Source organism: Arachis ipaensis, chromosome B04, assembly GCF_000816755.2.
Source record: "Arachis ipaensis cultivar K30076 chromosome B04, Araip1.1, whole genome shotgun sequence".
NCBI classification, from domain to species: Eukaryota; Viridiplantae; Streptophyta; class Magnoliopsida; order Fabales; family Fabaceae; genus Arachis; species Arachis ipaensis.
The window spans coordinates 11,931,243-11,956,762 of NC_029788.2; the positions used below are offsets into that span (position 1 = coordinate 11,931,243).

A 25,520-nucleotide genomic window follows, 5' to 3' on the forward strand; every position below is an offset into this window, starting at 1 on the left:
GAGGCTTAGAAACCTATCCTTCAGAGGACCACAACTTAGCCAAACATTTTTCCAGAAGTGAGTTTTTCTGCCATCACCAATCTCCATGGACAAGCCAGTTATCATCTTGTCTCTTATATGTTGCTCTTTTATCTGTAGCTGACAGATATCCTTCGATGGACCCCCTCTAGTAGGTAATGTTTGGGTGGATAATAGCTTATTAGGGAAAAGGTTATTACATGAGTATACCACCTTCTTTCACAATGGACACTCCTCCTTTGAAAATCTCCACCACCACTTAAATAAGAGTGCTGTGTTACGAAACATTGCATTTTCGACCACTAATCCACCTAACTTTTTTGGAGCTTGGACCACTTCTCATCTAACCAACGCCATACCATTCCTTCCATCCTCCTTACTCCACAAGAATCAGTTTCTCTGCAACAACCTTTGGCATCTTATATAAGTTTAAATAATATACCGGCAGGCTATTTAATACTGCTTTGATGAGCACCAACTTTCCCGCTTTATTGAGTACCTTAAATTTTCATAAACTGAGCTTCTACTCCACTTTGTCAATAATTGGCTTCCAGGTCTTGACCAATATTGGATTAACTCCTAGAGGGATTCTAAGATATCTGACCGAAAGATTAGCTTCCTTGCATCCCATCAAACTGCACATACTTCGAACCCATTGTTGCTCACAATTGATTGATGTAACACCCTACCATACAAAGTCTTATGCTTAAGTCATAATTCAGAGATGGCAAGGTATTACGACCTCTAAAACAAAAATTTAGTACGTATAGTAGTATGAATAATTAATTATAACTAGGAGCCCACTTCCGAAAACTCACACATTACCGGAATCTGATCCAACCTTTGATCATCACCCGAAACACCCGCAGTTAACAACAGGATACCCTGACATTCGGTTCCAGAACAATTCACCATCATTGAATTCAAGTAATAATTATTCACCACAACCGGCCCTTCTGTATCCTCCGGCATAAAGTACACCGACTTGGTAGAACAATCAAGCAGGACATGGTTTTCGGATAACCAGTCCAATCCCAAGATAAGATCAAGACCGATCATCGGTAAGCAGATTAGATTATGGACAAAATCACGCTGCTTGAACCTAAACTCTCTTTCAGCGTGTATTAGTGTTGTGTGAGGAGAGAGAGTGCTGAAAACTAGGGTTTTGGTTTAGTTATGTTGGGCCAAGGGCCCACTTTGGGTCCGGTTGGACCGGTTTGGCCCGTTCGGTCCAATCTTGGTCCGATTTCCATAAAATTGGTACCGAAATTCTCGTCTCAATTTCCTCTATCATATTAAGCCATAAAAATATCATTTTTGGCTTTCTAGAATAAATTCTCATATATGGGTTAATTAGCCGTTAATTAACCGGGTCTTACAATTGAGATCAAACTGGATTTGTCAAAATTGATATTTAACCCCGACATCAATTTGAAGCACCGTAGAAGCCTCTTGTAGTTTTTAATAGTCTCCTCCTCTGGCGAATAGAACAACATAGTGTCATCGGCAAACTAGAGATATGACAATTCTATATTGTCTCTCCTAATGAATAATGGAGATATCCGTCGTTTCTAACTGCCACTTCAATAATCTATGTAGGACATCAACAAGTACAAACAAGAAAGGAGATAGATGATCATCTTATCTCAAACCTCTTTCCATTTTGAACGGTTTTGCTGGTGAAACATTTATCAACACTGTCATAGAAGATGTGCTGACTCACTCCATAACCCACTTTCTCCACCTATATCCAAAACCCATTTTCTACAGAACAATGTTCACAAAACTCCACTTGATCCTATCATATGCCTTTTGAAAATTCAGCTTGATTATAGCGCTTCTTTTTTTTTATTATTTTAAGCCAATGTACAATTGAGATTTAAAGAATGCTTTTCTTTTTTTACTAACCTTGAGGACAAAATTCTTTAAATAGGGGGAGTATTGTTACGACCCAATTAATATTTGGTCGCTTAATTAGTTGATTAGTACATTAGAATTTGTTAGAAATATATATAAAAGTATTGAGTCATTATATTATTGTATATGAAAAAAATTAATGAATTGGTGAATTTCTTAAAACTCTTTGGATAGTACTAACTTATCTCGAATAGAGTTGCAACGTTTTCTTTTTCTTTACTTTTTTGTAATTTTTTATTAATTTATATTTTATTATAAAACATCTATCTAATAATAAATATAAAATAATATAGTCAATTATGTTATTTGTTTAATTTGGTCAAGCAAGACTAATTAATTAATTAATAAAAAAGTATGGGTAAACAATAATATTGTTGAACAATGTAAACAATGAGGTTAAAAAAGTAAATTAATCCAAAATTTAATTAGTGGCACGAGTAATTAATATCTAATAGTAACCAAATTTAGGATCTATTATTCATACAACAATACTAGGGAACCAAGAGGGTACCAGCCAAATGCCTTTGGGTGAATCTAAAACCTCTACGTGGATGGTACTTATGCTAGGCATTAGGATGTTTCTTCTGCTAAGTATCAGAATGTTTCTTTTTCATACTAAATGGATGTTCTTTTATATATTTTATAAATTTTTTTATACACTAAGAATCAGGATTGTTGGAAGTTCCGTGATCCCTACCCCTATTTCTCCAACGTATCATTCAGAATTTTAATTTGGGGTGAGAAACAATTAATATCAAATATTATAAATTAAAAATAAATAAAATTAATTATAAATTAATTAAATTGTTTACTTTTGGCTGATCACCTCTTGATTCCATATACTTTTCTTTATTCATATTGTTCAAGAAAGTCATTAATTATGTAACATAACCCTTAATTAATACCAGACTCATATATGGTGGTAGACTCCGATCCATTGTCATCCACCAAAATCCTTATAACTAACATGTTCAATTTCAATAATGAAATTTATATAAAAAAAAATGATAGGACCACTGATAAATATATAATAAGTACTAGTTAATTAATAAGCAACACACGAACATTTTTGTTTGGAAAAGATTTCAACATGACATGGATAAATGGTACTAATGAAGCAATAAGTGATTCCAAACTACCTATTGCATCTATTCAAATAGCCGTCACATATATAAAATCTTATGTTCCCCTAATAGCATTTCTGATGAGATAGCGTACTAAAAGTTGCTATAGTATGATACAATAAAAAATTAAAGGAAAATTTTCACAAACAAATAAAAAAAAATAAAACACACATTAAATAACAAATACTATATTCTACCACGTACAAACAAATAACAAATATTATTAGAAATATAATTATTTATATTTTTTTATGAACTTAAATTTAAAAAAAATGATATCATAAAAAATATTATATTTTGGCAAGAAAAAAAAATAGATACTACATAAATCACTAAAGAATTAAGCCAACAATCTGAGCCGCCATCCACATACAATAATGACAATATCATGAATTATACTAAAAGTACACAAATATATATGTACCATGATACATGATCATAGTCAAAGTAAGACAATAAAACAACGAAGAAGTCAGAATACATCTGCTGACGGTTTGAATCCAGGAGCATTATTACGAGTTTACTATACTTTTAGTTGTTGAGCACGTTTTATATATATGTTCCAATAATTCCTCCATTTAATTCCACTTATGCCCCTAATCTGATCGATGCATATAAATATCCCCCCTCTCCGTGCCTAATTCTTCACCAAAATACCAAACACATAGCTAATAAGCTTTGCTATCCCAAAGAACATAGCGAAGCTTTGCTATCCAAAAAACACATCTAAGAAAAGATGGTGTCTGTGAGTGAGATCCGCAACGTTCAAAGAGCAGAAGGCCCTGCAACTGTATTGGCAATTGGCACAGCAAATCCATCAAATTGTGTTGATCAGAGTACATATGCTGATTACTATTTCAGAGTAACTAATAGCGAGCACATGACTGATCTCAAGAAGAAATTTCAGCGCATTTGTATGTATTTTTATTAACTGTTTTAGCTTTATTTTATTTAATATTTATTAAGAAAAAAATTATCATTTTACTTTTATATTAATTAAAATGCAAAATTAACATATTATACAATATATCATATTCACCGTTTGATATTAACAGTAATAACTACTCAATAATAATATTACTTTTATAATTACAAATTTGGATAAATTATATATTCAAATGGTACTTAAAGATTTAAGTCACTTCGAAAATAACTCAAGAATAATATTATTGCTATATATTTCATTTTCTAGACTTTATCAAAGGTAATGATGGATACGAATTACACATTATTATTTCAGGTGAAAGAACACAGATTAAGAATAGACATATGTACTTAACGGAAGAGATACTGAAAGAGAATCCTAACATGTGTGCATACAAGGCACCGTCGTTGGATGCAAGGGAAGATATGATGATCAGGGAGGTACCAAGGGTTGGAAAAGAGGCTGCAACCAAGGCCATCAAAGAATGGGGACAGCCAATGTCTAAAATCACACATTTGATCTTCTGCACCACCAGCGGTGTTGCATTGCCTGGCGTTGATTACGAACTCATCGTACTCTTAGGGCTCGACCCATGCGTCAAGAGGTACATGATGTACCACCAAGGTTGCTTCGCTGGCGGTACTGTTCTTCGTTTGGCTAAGGACTTGGCTGAAAACAATAAGGATGCTCGTGTTCTTATCGTTTGTTCTGAGAATACCGCAGTCACTTTCCGTGGTCCTAGTGAGACAGACATGGATAGTCTTGTAGGACAAGCATTGTTTGCGGATGGAGCTGCTGCGATTATCATTGGTTCTGATCCTGTGCCAGAGGTTGAGAAGCCTATCTTTGAGATTGTTTCGACCGATCAAAAGCTCGTCCCTGGTAGCCATGGAGCTATCGGTGGTCTCCTTCGTGAAGTTGGGCTTACATTCTATCTTAACAAGAGTGTTCCAGATATTATTTCGCAAAATATCAACGACGCACTCAGTAAAGCTTTTGATCCACTGGGCATATCTGATTATAACTCAATATTTTGGATTGCACACCCTGGTGGACGTGCAATTTTAGACCAGGTTGAACAGAAGGTGAACTTGAAACCAGAAAAAATGAAAGCTACTAGAGATGTGCTTAGCAATTATGGTAATATGTCAAGTGCATGTGTGTTCTTCATCATGGATTTGATGAGGAAGAAGTCTCTTGAAGAAGGACTTAAAACCACAGGTGAAGGACTTGATTGGGGTGTACTTTTTGGTTTTGGTCCTGGTCTCACCATTGAAACCGTTGTTCTTCGCAGTGTGGCCATCTAATACACTTAATTATATATCTATCTCTGAAAATATATTATTGCATTATTTTTTAATAGTTTTTTTGGCTCCAAAATAAGGTCTTGATTGGCCCTTATATTATTAATTGAGAGAAAAGTTAGACAAAGTTGTTTATAGTTATTTGTTTATGCGAAGATTCAACATCAAAACTTGTAACTGTTAGTAAAGTATAAATCAAATTCTTTTCTTTTGAGCAACATGTCACATTCCAATATATATTTGGGTTGCATTTTCATCTAAAAACAATTATAAGCACCTTCGTATGAGGATCCATTTATAATAAAGTAAAAAAGTATTAGCTATGATAGTATTACCCCCAACCCTTGCCTCTACTCCATCTTCTCTTACCCTTACATACACCGAACTCATTTTGCATTTTGTCATCCCTAGTTATTGCAAAGCCGCAAATTCGCAGATTGACGATGTTGTCTTTAATTTGGAAGACATTATTGTTATTGGTTGTTATTGTTGCTGCTAGTGGCTATGGTGGGGTTGATGGCAGCGACACTTCTAAAGTTCTAATGATGAGGCAAAGATGGCAATGAGACTGCTAACTATAGTGTATGAATAGAAATAAAAAACAAAAATGTATATACTTTTTTTAATTTTATGAAATATGAATAGAAATAAAAAACAAAAATGATCCGATTTGAATCGTAATTGGTACTTAATAGAAAGTATCTCTTAACAAGGCTATTAACAATTAATTTATTCTTCTTTTTATAAAATAACAAGAGATAAAATTAAGAATAATTAATGTAAGTCACATTAGCAAATTTGATGTACTAGTTCGATTCAACAAAATTTTGGGAGATCAATTTGATTTATACGTGAATTTTTTTTCTACAATATCCTCTAATTCAGCAAACTAATTAAGGATTAATTCGTTATAGATTTGAGCTTTATTTAAATTTTGTCACTGGTCAACAGATCACTGCAAGCACAAGGCGAAATTCAAATTCTTAACATTTATTTAAGCAAATGAGGGAGCTAAACACTCCATTAATCCAAGTTGATTTTTACAATTATAATTTGATAAACTATTTTGACCGTTTAGCCATAAAAAGTTATACAATGTATTGTTGCATTTACATTAATGTACTTGTTAATCTATTTTTTTTTCTAAAATTCAACGTGTGCAAGTTTTACTTATGAATATATGAATAACATATTTTGAGAAAAAAGTATCCACAGAAAATTTTCACCATCCTTTTATATATATGTATATATTAGTGTAATGTTTTTATTAATCCGTTTTTTTTTTCCAAAATTCAACATGGGCAACAACAACACCCTTGTAGCAGCATCAACTTAAACTATTTGACATCACACAGAAGTGGATCATGGCGAAGGAGAAGTGACATACTCTAGTTCCTCAGGATCTCCACATTTATAATGATACTTAAACTCAAGAAATATCAATTTAAATTTCTAATCGGCCCTCAAAGTATCAACACTCGTCGTTACAATGACGATTTAGAACCAATTTAGCAAAGCCGTCTCATTTTTCATTATTGGAAAGAAAGATTTCTCCAAATCTTGGTTGGCACTTCTCCCTCAACTTGTCAATCACCTTCAATTTGACGGCGGCAAAGTAGACATTGTCATGGTTAGGGATGGCAAACTGGCAATGGATAGAATAGGGTTTAAACCCAACGTTAACTCTACCCACAAGTTAAATTTGTTATTAAAACTCAATTCTACCTTATTCGAGGGTATTAGAACCTATCTGCAGGTTTTCACAAATATGCAATATTATTATATAACCTAATGAACATACAAATTAAAAATTCAATACAAACAACACAATAATACAACAAACAATACAATTGTCCCATAAACAACATAACCATTAAATATTCAATTCTACATAAAAATCTTTGCTTAAATTAATAATATAAACAAATAAAATATTGTGATATAATGTTTTATTTATATATCACTAAAATAGAATTAATTTTTATAAAAACAAAAACTTAAATTATCAATTGATGATCTTGGCTTAATGGTAAAGATCTTTTGTACTAAGAGGTTCTTGTTTTAACACCATTCTATAACATATTTTTATAACATATACATATATAGGGTGCGGGTTGGTCGGGTAGGGTTGAGACTCAACCCGCACCCTACCTAACCCGCGTTCAAATCCACTCTGCATTCAACCCTACCTGCAGCGGATCGAGTTGGGTAGGGTCGGGTACCCGCGGGTATGGTGCATACTGCCACCCTTGGTCATGGTGGGTTTGGGCCAAGGATCGAAAAATTGGTAGATGGTGCAAGGAGTTTTTAAGTTGTGGTTGAAAAAGAGAGTGATGATTGCGGAAGTAGTCAACACAGGTGAGTGGGTTAGCACTACAAGAAAAAAGGCTTGTCGCCTCACTTTTTTTCTTGTCATGCTTTAAAAACGTAGTCAAAAGAGGTCAATGGTCACACTTTTATGAAGGTGGCAATTGATTTAGAGATTTAGCCATGCTTTTTTTTGTCAAGCTTTAAAAACGTGGCTAAAAAGGATCAACTGCCACGCTTTTATGAGGATGTCGGTTTATTAAAGATTTGGCCATGCTTCAAAAGCGTGGCCGAAAGGACTTTATTACCCCTCCTATATAAAGTTAGAATACCCTAATTTTTCTCATCCTTATTGCGCCTCCCTCCCTTACCAAAGCTCTCCCTCTCACTCTCAACATACACTCAAACACTTTCTGACTTACCGCCGATCACTGCCTCCTTCACCCACCTCACCACCGTTCTCCATGCGCCCTTGTTCACGCAAAAAATATATGTTCAGTACTTCTCCTCCAGGAACTTTCTATTATCATTGGCTCACTATTTTTTTGTCTTTATTTTTTATTTTTTTCTTTTAAATCTATAGGCTAAAGTAGAAAATCTTATAAATAAGGAGCACCAGTTAGACGAGCAAATAAGGTTTCAGTGTCCTCTGCTGATTCTACTAAACCCTAAACATTTGTCATACTTGTCTGCTATCTTTTTAACTAATGCTTAATCTTTATTACAATGAGATGCGAGAAAGATTAAAAGGTCTTAGTGAAGATGAAAACACTCAAAGGTAGTAAAATTCTCTCTTGTACTTGTTCTCTTTTCTAGTTTTTCCTTATTAATCAGTATCATCATCTAAATATAGCTATATGCCCAGAGTTGATTTTTTATTATTGTTGCATTAGTTACTTTTTTAAATTTATTTATATTTTTACACTCATTATGCTAAATTTGTGAACCATTGAATTTATGTAGGTCAGAGAGCATTTAAAAATAATCACCATATGACTGATGAGGTGAGTTTGGTGATATTAACAGTTCTTTTCTTTTTGAAGTCATATAAAATTTCCCCAACTATGCTAAAGGGGTTGGTTAGGAGACAAAGGAATGTTTCTTGCAAATGTTTTACATTCTACAATAACGTTATGGGAAATTGGTTGTTTTATGCCCAATATTCAAAGTTATAAGGTTATCGTGGGACTTATTTTTAGCTAAATGCTACTGTATTTGAAATTAATATAATCTTAAATTTTTCAGGAGTTTCTGATCACGTTTTGATGAACCTTTTGCAATGTAGACATTGTCCTGCATCTCCTATCCCTAAGTTTTTGTCTTTTATCCTTACTCTGTTCAATTATAAATCAATATGGGATTCTAAATAATGGTTATTGCATGACCAGGTGGTCCTGGATGATAAAATTAACAGTGTTGTGCGAGTTCTTTCTGGTGGCATGAAGAGGAAATTGTCTCTTGGAGTTGCATTAATAGGGAACAATAAAGTAGTATGCATATAAAAAACACTTGCTCTATTTTTGTATTCATATATTGACAAAAAATTGGAATCCCTTGGTCTTACCTGGCATGTTATAATTCTTGATGAACCTCCCAGCGGAATGGATCCATACTCAATGCGTTTGACTTCATAGTTAATACAAAAATTTAAGAAGGGAAGGATAATCTTACTAACAACTCATTCAATGGATGAATTAGATGAACTAGATAATCGGATAGCTATCATGGCCAATGGTTTTCTGAAATGCCGAGGAAGGTTTAATTTACTTCTCACTTTCTCCAATTACACCGTCCATTTGAAAGCTAGTGATTGAAATGGAACATGAGGATCAATGACAAAATTTATATATGCAGATTAAGTTGTGTATATATGTATATATTTTATTATATGCCTTTATCCACTTTGTACTTTCCTTTCTCAACTAGGTTAATTTCTTTTTCTACTATCCTCTCATGGTGCGCATACGCGTGCATGTGCACCGACACCCATGTGTGTGCACTGTTTGCCTATTTTAAATTTCATATTAGGCAACTCATTAAATTTTATGAGCAGTTACTTTCTAAATTTCCAGTTTTTTTGTTATTTTCCTATGATGACTTGATTTCTAGTGGCAAAATTGGTGGAAATTTAGTTTTAACTTTTGAATGCACATCTAGGTATCATGATTGTATTATGCATTTTTTTCTCCTCTTATTTATAGTTTTTTTTATAGCTTACTTTCTTGAAGCATCATTATGGAGTTGGTTATAGTCTAACTCTTGTAAAGGTTTGTTCTATCCCGATAACTTCCTCTTCAATTCATTCAGGTGCTGATGTTTCATGGTGAAAATGCTCTATTTATTCATGTATTTTCAGTTTTTCATTTTTCTTTAATTCTTGTCCTTTCAGTAAGCTCCTGTTGCTTCTATAACTAGTGATATAGTATATCATCATGTTCCCTCAGCAACATGTGTAAGCGAGGTAATCTCTCATAGTATAGCTATTTACAATTCACTTTAATATCAGTCTGATGAACTTAATACTCATATATGAATAGTAGGCAATCAATAGTCTTCTTTATATCACTTTAAAGGGAGAAAAAGTGGCTTACTTTTATCATATATCAAACTTATTCAGATAATTCATTACCTTGGACATGAATAAACTAACTTTATCATGGTGATTATTAATTATCACTCTAAGTTTGGTGACTTCATATTTAGCTTTACAGTAAAAAGGAAAGAAACCTAATGCAGTGAAAGAAGAGAGTATGAAAGGAAGAGGATAAGAAATCTCAAGAAGGAGAGAGCAAAATTTAAAACATAGGTCTAACCTTAGAGATTGAGCCATGGTTCATGTTACAGGGCACCCGAATATGTTTTAGGAAAAGAATAAATACATAGGTCCTAGCCTTAGAGATTAGCCAGGTAACAAGATATGTTCATATTTTTGCATATCTAGGCACGAAAATGCCCCAAAAGAATGCACTACTAGAATATCTAAGTACGAAAAAACTACTCAATATCATATGTTGTCCAAAGATGGAAAAGTTCGCTTGAAATATCTGTCATTCTTTTTCCGCCACAAATGCTGAAAGTGAAGAGATGAGGTGTAAAAAAGGTAAACGTGAAAAACTTACATAGAATAGGTTGAATAGGTCTTTCCCAGCTCTGGCAGCATTCGAATATGGATGCAAGCCATACATGCTTTAAGATTGAACCTGGTTTCCTCTCTTTCATTATTTTTAATAGTTAATTTTATTAAGGAGTTAGTTACCTATATCATTTGAAATGCACAAAAGCAAAAAGGAAAAATGGTAAGGTAGTTGGTTTTATGTTGGATTTCATATAAACAGTGCTTTGGTTATGGATAATCAAGTTCAAACTCAATTAAAAAATACTTCCTTTTCATACATTGTTTTTAAATATGTTTTGCATGACGTTATGATGATTGATTCTATTTATTTAATTCTGCCTTGCTGGATATGCATTTGCAGGTGGAACTAAGATTTTCTTTAGGCTTCCCCTAGCATCTTCATAAGCTTTTGAGGGGGTGTTTTAGGAAAATTGAAGGTTGCATGAAAAAACCACTTTTGAACATGGAAATAAGCGATAACAGGGCTGCTATGGTGGCTAGAGTAGTCGCGCGGTGAAAGCTGTTCACAACAGAATGGATGGACAATTTTGTGATACTAATATCTAAGAATTAGGTTATTAGCTTTTTGTGATGGAATTGTAAATTTTCCTTTTACTAATTCTGAGTACTTATTTCTTAAGGTGTCACCTCGAATAGCAAAAGCTTGCTGGAAGTTGATCATAGTCATGGCTTTTCTTTTCTTCTTTTTCAAATGTTTGTAACATGTACATACCATGTAAATCAAATCAATGAAAAATGAATCTTTTAACATCTCTTTTGTATGAAAGCAGGTTTATTTTGTATTAGAAAAATCTAAAAAAAAATTCTACCCATACTAGTATTTTTTTTTTAAATTTGATATGGATGTAGCCATGATTTAAAAGCGTGGCTGTATGTCTCTTATCGGCACGCTTTTAAAGTGTAACCAAAGCCAAACCAATGGGCATGCTTCTAAAAGCGTGGCTATATGTATGTACACTTTTCGGTACGTTTTAAAAGAGTGGCTATAGAATTATACATACGGCCACGTTTTTAAACATGCCAATAGATAAAAGCGTGGCAAAAAATAAAGCTTGCCGATAAATCAACAAAAATGTGACGATAGAGCAACCAACACGTTTGCAGATGTGATCCTTTTAAAAACGTGCCGATAGTTCAAAAAGCGTGGCGAAAAGCTATCGCTACGCTTTTTTGCACTTTTTGACATGCTTTAAAAGCATGGAAAAGACTAAATTTCTTGTAGTGTAGTGATGATGTCAACGAAGGGATCAGGGTTATTCTCATTCAAGTTAACACTAAAAGAAGCTTTTGGAATAGTGACCAAATTTAGTAGAATATCAACGTGGTTTATCCTTAAAATTAATCCTAAAGGGGTATTTTAGTTTTTTTTTTTAAAATAAAATTCAAAGTTTCACTTTCTAAATCATTTAAAGTATATTCGTTCTAAAATTGTATTTTAGTCTTTTATAATTATTTTTAAATTAACCAAACTTATATTTTAGACTTTTAATTTTATAATCAAATTCAAATTACTAATGTCCAGTACAATTAAACAACCCTAATTCTAAAAAAAAAATTTTATCTTTTCAAAATTAGCTCAAACATGGTATTTTAGTCTTTTTAAAGTTAAATTTAAATTTCTATTTTATAATACAAATTAAATAACTTTAATTTTAAAAGGGTATTTTAGTCTTTTACAATCAAATTTTAATTTTGAATACAGAACCTTAATCTTAAAGAGAGTATTTTATTTCTTTTAAAATTTAAAGAGTATTTTATGAGTCTTCTATATTCAATTATGTTTTGCGTGACATGCTATATATCTTAATCAAATATGGTTACCGCCATCTTAGTAAATTCATCTACTAAACTCATCTAATATAGTCAATTAAATAAGACCAGCAGACTCATATATGGTGGTAGACTCCACTCTCATTCACCAAACTCCTCACACACCCAGTCCAACTACATCATGTTTAATTTTAATAATGAAATTTATTTAAAAGTGATAACATCACTTATAAAGACAGGATACTTTTATTACATGGAGGATATTTTGCGTGGGTACAAATTTAGTTTGATTTAGTACAGGTACATATGTTAGCGTTTTCATCTTTTATGGATACAAATGGTCATTTATTTTTGGATCGGAAAAAAATAATAACATAGTTTTGTGAATAGGTACTATAAATATATAAAGAAATAAACCCGTATAAGTATATTGTAAACATTTTCCATTCGCTAAATAATTGATAAAAATTAATATTCGAGAAAATACCTAAATATTAATATTATATATGTAATCATTAGTGTATTAATTAATGTGTTATTCATTAAATATATAGAATAACAATAAGGAAGCCACTCAGATAAAGATACTTAAAATATTTTTTTTAAAAAATATTTTTTAATAATTAAAATTTAATACATATAATCGATTAAACTGTATTATTTTTGTCAAATTTAGATCAGACAAATTGATTTGGCCAAAAAATCGATAAACTAAACCTTGAACCGACCTAAATTAATATTCTTTTATTTTAGAAAATGACTACAATAATCCTATTATAGAAAATGACTAAAATATTCTTATTATATATGTAAATATATTAATTTTTAAAATCCTAAATCTAACCTTATAACGGCATAAAGAAAAGAAAATGATTAGAATTTAGATTTTTAAAATAATAATAATAATAATAATGATGATGATGATGATGATGATGATGATGATGATGATGATGATGATGATGATGATGATGATGATGATGATGATGATGATGATGATGATGATGATGATGATGATGATAATAATAATAATAATAATATTAAGAATATTAAGATATCATAATTATAGTGTAAAACCTGAAAAATTAGTAAATAATTAGCTAATAAATTAATTATCACTAAAAAAATTAGAAAATGAATTTTACAGTTTAAAGAGATAGATCTAATTAAAATAAGAATTTTGACACTAATTTTAAAGAATTTGTCCCAAGATTGGGCCGAACGGAACAAACCGGACAAACCGAGCCCATATTGGGACCATGACCCAACCCAAATCGATTAAACTGTATTATTTTTGTCAAATTTAGATCAGACAAATTGATTTGGCCAAAAAATCGATAAACTAAACCTTGAACCGACCTAAATTAATATTCTTTTATTTTAGAAAATGACTACAATAATCCTATTATAGAAAATGACTAAAATATTTTTATTATATATGTAAATATATTAATTTTTAAAATCCTAAATCTAACCTTATAACGGCATAAAGAAAAGAAAAGGTTTAGAATTTATATTTTTAAAATTTATATAAATATAAAATAATAATAATATTAAGAGTATTTTAGTCATTTTTTATAATAGGGATATTGTAGTTATTTTTATAAAAAGAAAAATTAATTTAGACCGGTTCAAAGTATAGTTTATCGATTTTTTTGGCCAAATCAAAATATCTGATCTAATTTTGATAAAAATAACCTGATTTAATAAATTATATGTATTGAATTTTAATTACTTAAAAATATCTTAAAAAAAAGATATTTTAAACGTTTTTATTTGAGTGGCTTTCTAACAATAAATATGATATATATTAGCCTAGATGGTAATTAAGTGTTTTACACTCTCTAAATTTTAAGAGGTCTTATATTTTAGTTTTAGAATTAACAAAATATTATTTTATATACATTATATATAATAAAAAATAGATAACAGATAATAAATAATAGATAATTGAAAGCATAAATAATATACAAATAAAATTAAAATATAAAAAATAGAAGGCAATAAAAAATTTCTCCAATAAATCACTGAATAAGAGAGTGATGTCCCCTAATAGAAATTTCCTCCCCGAGCCTCCAAATTATTGGTCCAGAATTGCAGCGGGTTTATCCTTTCAAAGTCAGAGAACATCGTTTTCGAAGTTATTCTTTGAGAACATCATTTTTGAAGTTAACTAAATAAATAATAATCGTTGTCACTATCACGACACTTTTGAGTTGAGCACGTTTTCTATATCCATTTAATTCCACATATGTCCCTACTCTCAAGCATATAAATATCCCCCACCCCCTGCCTAAGTCTTCATCAAATCAAAATACATTTGTTTTTCCAAAGAACATATCTGAGCTTATAGCTATCCCAAAGAACTTAGCTAAGAAAACATGGTGGCTGTGAATGACATCCGCAAGGTTCAACAAAGGGCAGAAGGCCCAGCAACCGTGTTAGCGATTGGTACAGCGAATCCACCAAATTGTGTTGATCAGAGTACATATGCAGATTATTATTTCAGAGTAACTAATAGCGAACACATGACCGACCTAAAGAAAAAGTTCCAACATATTTGTAAGTATTGTTATCAAATATTTTGATGTTGTTTAATTAACTATTTATCAACCTAAAATTCATCATTTTACTTTGATATTAATTATTGATACACAACAATTAACATATTATACCGTGCACCATAATATGATATGTATCCAACTCATAGTAATAACAATAACTACTTAACAAGTTACTATTTTCCTATGTTTCTAAACATAAACAAATTTATTTTGGTCATATATACTTTCTTGATCTTTCACACACTTATTTATTTACTCATATATAATTAGATTTAATACATTATATCTATAATTAAATTTGGATAAACTATTAAAATCAAACCTGAATTAAATTAAATCACTACATGAATAATTTGAAAGGTTTGATACGCGAACTGATCGGAATTTAAAATGTCAAAACTCAATATTTTTTTTAATATAAGTGGATGATGTTTTAAACTTGAAAAAGAGTATTGATGGATGTGAATTACATATCATTTTAGGTGAGAGGACAATGATCAAGACCAGACATATGTACTTAACAGAAGAGATATTAAAAGAGAACCCCAACATGTGTGCATACAAGGCACCGTCGTTGGATGCAAGGGAAGACATGATGATCAGGGAGGTACCAAGAGTTGGAAAAGAGGCTGCAACCAAGGCCATCAAGGAATGGGGCCAGCCAATGTCTAAGATCACACATTTGATCTTCTGCACTACCAGCGGCGTTGCATTGCCCGGCGTTGATTACGAACTCATTGTACTCTTAGGGCTCGACCCATGTGTCAAGAGGTACATGATGTACCACCAAGGCTGCTTCGCTGGCGGTACTGTTCTTCGTTTGGCTAAGGACTTGGCTGAAAACAACAAGGATGCTCGTGTTCTTATCGTTTGTTCTGAGAATACCGCAGTCACTTTCCGTGGTCCTAGTGAGACAGACATGGATAGTCTTGTAGGACAAGCATTGTTTGCGGATGGAGCTGCTGCAATTATCATTGGTTCTGATCCTGTGCCAGAGGTTGAGAAGCCTATCTTTGAGCTTGTTTCGACCGATCAAAAACTTGTCCCTGGTAGCCATGGAGCCATCGGTGGTCTCCTTCGTGAAGTTGGGCTTACATTCTATCTTAACAAGAGTGTTCCTGATATTATTTCGCAGAACATCAACGAAGCACTCAGTAAAGCTTTTGATCCGTTGGGTATATCTGATTATAACTCAATATTTTGGATTGCACACCCTGGTGGACGTGCAATTCTGGACCAGGTTGAACAGAAGGTGAATTTGAAACCAGAGAAGATGAAAGCCACTAGAGATGTGCTTAGCAATTATGGTAACATGTCAAGTGCATGTGTGTTCTTCATTATGGATTTGATGAGGAAGCAGTCCCTTGAAAGAGGGCTTAAAACCACCGGAGAAGGACTTGATTGGGGTGTGCTTTTTGGGTTTGGTCCTGGTCTTACTATTGAAACCGTTGTTCTCCGCAGCGTGGCCATATGATGTGTGTAGTTATATGTCTCTGCATGTATACGACTATGTTATTTTTTAATAATTTCTTTTACTCCAAAATATGGGCCGGATTGGCCCATATATATAGAATATTAGATGAGTGAAAACTTAGATAAAGATGTCTAAAGTTAATTCTTTATGCTTAAGAATTCAATATCAAAGTTTGTAACTGTTAGTAAAAAATATATCAAATTCTTTTCAATTGAGCAACATGACATATACCAATATTTGGGTTGCATTTTCATCTATAAATACAGCTATAACCACCTTCATGAGGTTCCATTTAAGAAAAAGTCAAAAGGTATATATTAGTTATGATAGTACAAGGCTTGGGGGTATCATGTTTGTAGTTTTTTATATTATTGTTTGTTTGAAGTATCTCATGCAATGATATAATAATATAATGTTACTTTCTTGTGTAATTTTTAATATGTTACGTTATTATACAAGCTTGAATATAATAAATTAATCTTATAGAAGACTCATGTAATCTTGTGTTGTAGCAAATACGTAATAAAATTCAATTTGATATATAGAAAACTCATGTAATCATGTGTATTGTTCTAGTTATAACTTGTGTTACCCACATTAAAGTAGCATATATAGTAGTTCAAATATATCCAGTGTCAGGTTATATGATTTTATACCTCTACAAGCATAATACGTTTAGAAAACAGCAGCATTTCTCGGAACTGCCGGTATCTACTACTTTTGAAATGAAATTCACCAAACTTGTATTTTAAACTCTTTATAATCAAACTCAAATTTCAAATGTCTAGTACAATTAAACAATCCTAATTCTAAAAGAAATTTTTCATCTTTTTAAAATTAACTTACATGGTATATGTTAGCCTTTTAAAACTAAATTTAGATTTCTATTTTATAATACAAATTAAACAATCTTAATGAAGAAAACCACACTAAACTTTCATTTACTGTTAGATTAATGACAATTAAATCTGAAGGAAATATTTCTTAGCGATCTATTGATCAACGGCTTCAACTCATGAGAGATAATATAATCCAAAAAAAACTTCTATAAAACTAAAAAAATAGTTTCTAAACTCAGGTTAACTTCAGTAAATATTGATTGTTGCGTTAATGGTTGCACGTTGTTTTATGCTAAAAATTGCAAAGACTTAAAGGAATGTAAGTTTTGTGGTGCACCACAGTATCATGCAAACATAGTGAATAAAAAATACAAAAAAATTCTTCCGTATGTATTAAACAATATTACATTTGATAGACAAATAAATGTAATTAGCTTCAATACTGTAGTGTTTTTATAATAAGAGTTTATGGGGGCATGCTTTTATTAATATAATTGATTTATTTAAAAAATAAAAATTAATAATACTTAAATCTAATTTGTAATATTTAATCCTTTTTAAAAAATTTACTTTCATCCATCTTAAAATTCTCACTTTACTTTGATTCTGCAATTATTTAAAACATTTAAATTTGTAAAATAAAGTTTTAGATGTTGTATTTTAGTAGTATGTATGCTGTGTCTAATTTGGTCTTTTTATCTACGTTGTATTGCTGTGCAAATTGAGGTTAAGCTTTTTGTAAGTTAAAAAATTGGTTATTGAAGTTAATGACTTAATGCAAGGTGTGATCTTGCTGACACATTTTTTATTGTATGATGATGATAATAAGTAGGTAAATTCTAAGGTATAGATTCAGAAAATTGTCTATATGTATAGATTTTTGGTGTCTCATTTAAATAGGAACACGTATTGTTCTGTTATTTCTGTATTTGTCAGATGAAGTAGTTGTCATTATGATGAGTATCAAAAATAGTATAAATTTGTTTCCACTAATTAAAAATAAGAGTTAATAGTCAATTTCGTCCCTGAAAGTGTCCTCGATCTTCATTTTCGTCCCCGAAAGTCAAAATTAATCAAAAACGTCCTCAAAAGATACCTCAGTTGTTCACGTTCGTCCTTCCGTTATCTCCGTAGCTAAGATGGCAAACCGCCGCTTACATGGCCCATTAAGTGCGAAGCTGGCAAACGCCAGGCTGTAGCATGTTGTTGCTGACAAGATAAGTTATGTTTAAGACGTCAAATTAGTCCTTCGAGTGTATAAACCCTAATCCCAATTTGAACAATAAATACATCACCGTGATCACTTTCGGTGGCAATAGAGGTAAGTAGGAGTCGTAATCCCTGACTGGCTGAGTGGATGGAGATAGGAAATGGTGGTTGTGGTGGCGGTTTGTCACATGCATCGCACGACAGTCATGGATCTAGTGTTTCGATGCGAAGGAGGAGGGTGAATTCTCTTGATGGATCATGTTTCTGTGGGTTGAAGACTGTGATTAAGAAATATGGGACAGCAGAGAATCTGAATAGGTTGTTCCATGATGTCCAAGGTATCGGGTGAGTGATTGTAAAAGAAGTTAAAGCTTTTTCATGTTGTTATATGCTGTTGGGTGTTGTCTGATTTTTTTGTTTGCTCCCATCTGAAATTGCAGAAGGGCAGTCACTGTAATTATTTTAAGTGGGTTGATGATGATGAATTTGATGCAGTGGATGTATGTGGTACAAAGAAAGATGCAGGAGCTGATATGGAGGTTGAAGGTGAGTATGATGAATGGAGGGTGAAGGTGGCATGGAAGTTGGGCACTTTGGTAGCTGAAGTTAGAGCGTTGAAACTGCTAATGATTTTCCTGTTTGTAGTAGTTATGATACTTTGTTGTTTGTTATGTACTTCTAAATAAACCCAGTTATCCTCTATGAACATGTAATGGTGTATTGAATTTGTTGACTTGAATGGGAGTAGTTATTTGTAGTTGGAAGCAATTCCATGTCAAATGTGGTTAATTTTATAAAATTTGGCAATTAATTCTGTCTCTGTTTGTATGAATTATGTTGAGGCATAAACAAAATGAAGATAGTAAGTAATCTTAGTAGTAACTTGTCATTGAAGGCTAATTGTCACATTGTCTAAATAGAGAAATACCACAACAAAGTCATAAGGTTCTTAAGTGACAAATACATTGTCTGTAGACTAAATTACCATACACAAAAGCAACAAACAGAATGTTGTACCATACACAAAATGAGTCAACCATAACACATTCCTAACAAATCAAACTTTGTCATCAGTCTTCCTTGGAGCCTTGAAGCCTGGAGTAGGCACAAAGGTCATGAAGTTGGCCAGCCGCTTAGCAGTTCCAGAACTTGTCCCCTTAATGGTCTCAGCAGAAACAACCACAGATCTAGTTGCAATATGCTTAGGGGAGGACGGTACCCTTGCTTTTCTTTTGATCACTTGCAACTTAGGTGGCCTACCTATCAATTGATCATGTATGATCCAGTACCAAATGAGTTGTTACATGATTAGGCTACTGTGAACTTTTTTTAGGAGTGAGGAGTGATGATACTACCTGTAGGGTTTCCTGGGTTGGTGGGATGCATTCCGATTCACTGCTGTCAATCTCTGAGTCAGGCTGAGTGGGTGATGGAAGTGAAGGCAAAGGTGCCTCAGCTTCTGTACCAATATCAGTATCAGTAGGGGCAAAATTTAGGTCGGGTTCAGCACCTTGTGTAGCAGGGTAACAACTGCGAGTTGTAGCTGCATCTGCTTGGCATGTTCCTCAGCATCCAAAACCTTTTTCTTTGCGCACCCTCTTTTGTTGTGTCCTACCTCACCACAGTACATGCACCGGATTGGGTTGTATTTTCTTTTCATTTTTGTCTTTGACCCACTCGGTTGTTCTTTTTTGTCCCTTCTTCGCTTCTTTGTAGGCCTTCCAGGTTTAGGCCTCACTGGGGGTGGGACTGGTGCTGGATGTGGTATTTTTTCCCATAGATCCTGCCCCTTAACCGGATTGACATTGAAACAGTAAGTACGCTTATACGCTTCCATCCTCAACCACTCATGGCAATATTCTTCTGGTCTCTTGTCATTCTTATCTTGTATTGCCGATATTGCATGCATACACGGCATTCTTATCAAGCCAAACAAATTGATACAGTAAATATAATATCATGAATGAAGACATTGTTAATTAATTAAGAGAAGAAAGTTGTTACCTGTAAGTTGCCAAAACCTGCAGGTGCATGTGTGCTTGCCCAGGTCAACCACCATATTGGTCGGCCAGCCATGGACTTCGTACAACTCCTCTTTTTCATCACCGGACCACTGAGGAGCCCAATGGTGGGACAGCACTGTCATAGCTTCCAACCTTCTTTGCTGAACAGGAGGGAGAATTCCTTGATAGTTCTGCAACTTCTTCCTGTTATCAACCATACTCTTCATGATGATTCTTCTAACTTCCTCAGCCAGGGTTAGGATAGGCTTACTCCTTTCATGTTTGATCTTTGCATTGAATGACTCACAAGCATTGTTGCATATATTATCCACTTTTGAAACCTCACTGAAATGCGCCTTCGTCCATGCCTCTTTTGGCCATTTATCAAGATACTGTCAAGCTTTTTCGTTGATCAACTTAACTCTCTTCATGTTTCTATCAAATTCAGCTGTTGTCCTTGACCTTGCACATTCCCACACAAGGTCTTTTAACTCACAACTACCCCACTGTTTCGAGAAATTGCGCCACAAATGCCACATGCAGAAGCGGTGGTGAACTCTTGGAAACACTTCCTGCACAGCAGGGATTAAACCTTGCACCAAAATTCCAAACCCAAAAAGATATTAAATCATTTCAGTCCCCAACAAAGTAATCATTAAATCAAACTAGTCCTTTAAAGAATATTAAATAAATCAAATTAGTCCTTACAGAATTCATTACCTTCTGCATATCTGAGATGAAGCACCATTTGTTCTCTCTGTAGTCTCCAAGATCACTATGAAGTAGTTCAAGAAACCATTGCCAATTATCCTTTTTTTCACGCTAACAATTGCATAAGCAATCACAAAGATGTGATTGTTAGCATCTTGTCCGCAAGCAGTAAGTATTTGTCCTCCATGTAGTGTCTTCAGAAACGCTCCATCTAGTCCAATTAGAGGTCTACAACCCGCCTTAAACCCCCGCTTGCAAGCATCAAGACACACATAGAACCGATCAAAAAGCGGAGGACCCTCAGGCATAGGGATGACACCAACTTGCACTCTAGATCCTGGATTGCTAGTAAGTAACTCATTTGCATAATCCCACACCAAACCATACTGGGCTATCTCATCACCCTCTACAATTTTCCTAGCAGCTTTTAGTGCCCTGGTGATGCATGTGCTATTGAGGTACACATTACACTTTCGGACAAACCAATCATACACCTCTCGATGCTTCATAGTGGGGTGCTTTCTAAGCTTGGGTACTAGCTTGCTAAGTGTTCAGGTTTGGGTGGCAGCTCTATTTTTCCTCTTTCTAGGGTAGGTGTGATTATCAACTAGCATTTTAATTTGCCAAGACAAGTCTTCACTGTTACATGCACAATAAACCACCCATGGACAATCGTCTGACTTACAAACAGCTATAACCCTAACTCTATCATTCTTTGTAAATAAAATATTTCTGCCCCACTGGATAGTGTAATCCCTAGTGGCTTGTATAAAGTCAGCTTTTGATTTGAATGTCATACTAACCTCAAACTCCAGGTTTCCAAATTTGGTTTTTTCATTATATTTGGGATAAATAGTTGGTGTCTCCTCATCAGAGTCTAACTCCTTGCTAGAGTCCTCTGAATGCCATGAGTCAGCATCTGAGAAACTTCCAAGATCATCATCATCTTCGTCTACATCTACCAAATCATAACATGGAAGACATTAAAATTTGGCCAAATGAAATATTAAAGCAGTAGCACAACTAAAACCCCCTGAACTTACCAGATTCAGAGATTTCTTCATCTTCGAAACCCTCATAACTTGAGTCATCAGTGTCAATTTCTTTATCCCCTAGTCTAGACTTAGGAGGCCTATGCTTTGACGTTCGGATTCCTTGCCAGTAAAGAATTTTTATAAAATATAATCGCGTTGTAAGTATAGTTTCCGAACCAGCAAGAAATCCTTTCGTATAAAAATTTGGTTGTCACAAGTAACAAAACCCAATAAAAATTGTAACCGACGTATTTATACCTCGGGTCGTCTCTCAAGAAATTGCAGGGAAGTATGATTTATTATTGGTTATGGAAAATGTATATTTTTGGGTTTTTGAAATAGGGAACAAGTAATTTAAATGGCAAGAAAAATAAATTAATAATTATAAAGAAAACTCTTTGCAAGGTATAAGAACTGAAAATCCCATCCTAGTTATCCTTATCCGGTGTGATGAGAATTGGATTTTTGCTCCCACTTAGTTAACCCTTACTAAACAAAGGAAAGTCAAGTGGACTAATTAACTTGATTCCTCGGTCCTAGTCAACTCCTATGGAAAAACTAGCTTTAGAGGGATCCAAATCAATCAGCAATCCTAATTTCCAATCAACTATTGAGTTTGATAACTCAAGCGTTACCAATTACTTAACCAAAGCCAAAGGGAGAAAATAAATCTAAATTAAATGAAAATAATTTGGATAAATCAAAAACATTAATAAATTAAAGAAAACAATCATAAGTCTGAAATACCTCAAATTATATTAAATAAAAGAAATCAAATCTAACATGGAAATTTATAAATTAAATTGGAAAAATAAATAACTAAGTGATAAAGTAAACAAAAGTAGAAGAGAAATTAAATTAAAGGAACATTGAACCTGGAATGAAGAAAAGTAGCCTAAACATAATAGAAATTCTAAATCCTAATCCTAAGAGAGAGGAGAGAAACTCTCTCTCTAAAAACTACATCTAAAACCTAAAATTATGTATATTGAATGTTCCCTGAAAGAATGGATGTATTTCTCCACTTTATAGCCTCTAATATGTATTTTCTGGGCCGAAAACTGGGCCAGAAACAGTCCAAAAATCGCTGATTGCGAATTCCGTCATGCTAATTTTCGTCACTGCAACGCGTCCGCGTGGAGCACGCGTTCCCGTCGCTTAGATGTACGGACACTATAGCAAATTATATATTATTTCGAAGCCCCGGACGTTAGCTTTCCGACTGGAACCGCATCATTTGGATCTCTGTAGCTCAAGTTATGACTGTTTGAGTGTGAAGAGGTCAGGTTGGACAGCTTTAGCAGTTCCTTCAGTTTCTTGTATTCCTTCTACTTTTGCATGCTTTCTTTCCATCTTCTAAGCCATTCCTGTCCTGTAATCTCTGAAAACACTTAACGCACATATCAAGGCATCGAATGGTAATAAGAGAGGATTAAACATAGGAAATTTAAGACCGAAGAAGCATGTTTTTAATTAAAGCACATAATTAGGAAGGAAAATGTAAAACCATGCAAATCATATGAATAAGTGAGTAAAGAGTTGATAAAAACCACTCAATTAAACACAAGATAAACCATAAAATAGTGGTTTATCAACCTCCCCACACTTAAACATTAGCATGTCCTCATGCTAAGCTCAAGAGAAGCTATAAGAGAGTGAAGAGGAATGGTAGATAGTATGTAATGCAACATATCTATATGAATGCAACTACATGCAAAATGTTTCTACCTACTTGGTTAAAAGTAAACAAATCTTTTAAGAACAAATATGAACTGGATTTCACTAATTCAAATCATAAAATAAAGTACAAGTAAACTTGCAGAAGAAAATAGCTTATGAAAGCCGGGAACAAGGAATCGAGCGTCGAACCCTCACCGGAAGTGTATACACTCTAATCATTCAAGTGTTTAAGGTTCGATTCTCTCAATTCTCTACTAATCTTGCTTTCTAAGGCTTGCTCTTCATCTAACAATCAACAAAAAATTTAATGCAAAAATACACATATCAAGAGGTCTTTTAAGGGTTGTAATGGGGTTAGGGTCAAGGTAGGAATGTATTTGGTCAAGTGGACTAAAATCTGAATCCTTAATTAACTTAAACTTTTCCCACCTAACTGAAGACAATCCATGTAATCAAAGTACAAAACCTAACTATCCATTAACCATGTTTTCCACATATTCATGCATTCTAATTTCAAGTACAGTACATATGCATTGCTTTCACCGCTTTTACTTTGGGGCATTTTGTCCCCTTTTATTTATTTGCTCTTTTTCTTTTATTTTTCTCTCTTTTTTATTCTATTTTTCTTTTCCTTTCTTTTGTTTTTCTCAATGCATATGATTAAAGTATTGAATGCATAAACATGTCCTCAACATTCTTTTTCACATTTTCTCAAGAATATACAACACCCAATTCTCAAACCAACTGTTTTCAATCCCAATTTCTCCACACTTAATTCATGAGCACTCTCACTAGTCTAAGCTAACTAAGGATTCAAATTAAGGATATTATTATTTTCCACTTAGAGTTAATGATGTGCTAAAGTAAAGAATAAAAGGGTATAATAGGCTCAACATTTGTTTGCAAAGGATAATGAAAGGGTAAGGCCATATGGGTATGTAAGCTCAGTGAAACAAGGCATCAATCATATAAGTGCATCCATACATCAAACCATGGAAATATAGAATTAAGTAAGAAAAAGATCACAATTTTAGAGAGAACAACACACAGCAAAAATAAAATATTGGTTGGTAAAATGCAACCAATCAAATAGGCTCAAAATCTCACTGATTTTGTGTGTTCGAGCTCTAAACTATGTTCCAAAATAAAATTTCTTCAAACAAGTTTTCTAAAAAATTTATTCAAATTAGTGAAATGTTATAAAAAGTTTCTTGAAAAAGAAAATATTACTTTAACCAAGTGGTGGTAAAATATGCACAAAATCAATCAAATATGCAATCAAACATGCAAATACAACAATGAACAAACAAAGAAAATAAAACATTGGTGTTGGGAAGGAAATAACTAACCCATGGAGATCGGTATCGACCTCCCCACACTTAAAGATTGCACCATCCTCGGTGCATGCTAAGATGTGCAAGTGGACGGGTTGCTCCAACTGACGCTTTTCCAAAGAATGTGCAGATGGACTTGTCTGTAGCTCCATATAGAAGTTTCTCCCTTTTTTC

The 25,520-nt window shown here is 33.2% G+C and overlaps 3 protein-coding genes and 1 long non-coding RNA gene across 4 annotated transcripts; 3 read left to right on the forward strand and 1 right to left on the reverse strand.

Annotated features, from left to right (window-relative positions):
• Positions 3,684-5,508, forward strand: LOC107638922 (stilbene synthase 3-like). Its single transcript, XM_016342318.2, has 2 exons — positions 3,684-3,973; positions 4,300-5,508. The coding sequence occupies exons 1-2, from the start codon at positions 3,796-3,798 to the stop codon at positions 5,289-5,291; spliced, it is 1,170 nt and encodes a 389-aa protein (XP_016197804.1). The 5' UTR covers positions 3,684-3,795; the 3' UTR covers positions 5,292-5,508.
• LOC107638928 lies at positions 7,943-11,481 on the forward strand. Its single transcript, XR_001619902.2, has 4 exons — positions 7,943-8,373; positions 8,559-8,599; positions 8,984-10,056; positions 11,072-11,481. It is a non-coding gene; the product is annotated as an uncharacterized LOC107638928 (long non-coding RNA).
• LOC107638919 (stilbene synthase 3-like) lies at positions 14,784-16,783 on the forward strand. Its single transcript, XM_016342316.2, has 2 exons — positions 14,784-15,060; positions 15,545-16,783. Exons 1-2 carry the CDS (start codon positions 14,880-14,882, stop codon positions 16,534-16,536), a joined length of 1,173 nt encoding a protein of 390 aa, XP_016197802.1. The 5' UTR covers positions 14,784-14,879; the 3' UTR covers positions 16,537-16,783.
• LOC107636082 lies at positions 19,642-21,807 on the reverse strand. The gene is made up of 5 exons (XM_016339618.1): positions 21,308-21,807; positions 21,084-21,159; positions 20,589-20,979; positions 19,981-20,133; positions 19,642-19,844 (listed from the first exon to the last, which is right to left on the reverse strand). Exons 1-5 carry the CDS (start codon positions 21,805-21,807, stop codon positions 19,642-19,644), a joined length of 1,323 nt encoding a protein of 440 aa, XP_016195104.1.

Coding starts and splice junctions, on each gene's coding strand:
- LOC107638922 (XM_016342318.2), top strand. CDS start 3,796: ATGGTGTCTGTGAGTGAGATCCGCAACGTTCAAAGAGCAGAAGGCCCT. Junction 3,974..4,299: donor GAAGAAATTTCAGCGCATTT/GTATGTATTTTT, acceptor TTATTATTTCAG/GTGAAAGAACACAGATTAAG.
- LOC107638919 (XM_016342316.2), top strand. CDS start 14,880: ATGGTGGCTGTGAATGACATCCGCAAGGTTCAACAAAGGGCAGAAGGC. Junction 15,061..15,544: donor GAAAAAGTTCCAACATATTT/GTAAGTATTGTT, acceptor ATATCATTTTAG/GTGAGAGGACAATGATCAAG.
- LOC107636082 (XM_016339618.1), bottom strand. CDS start 21,807: ATGAAGCATCGAGAGGTGTATGATTGGTTTGTCCGAAAGTGTAATGTG. Junction 20,980..21,083: donor CTCGAAACAGTGGGGTAGTT/GTGAGTTAAAAG, acceptor AAAGCTTGACAG/TATCTTGATAAATGGCCAAA. Junction 20,134..20,588: donor CAGGTTTTGGCAACTTACAG/GTAACAACTTTC, acceptor CATGCCAAGCAG/ATGCAGCTACAACTCGCAGT.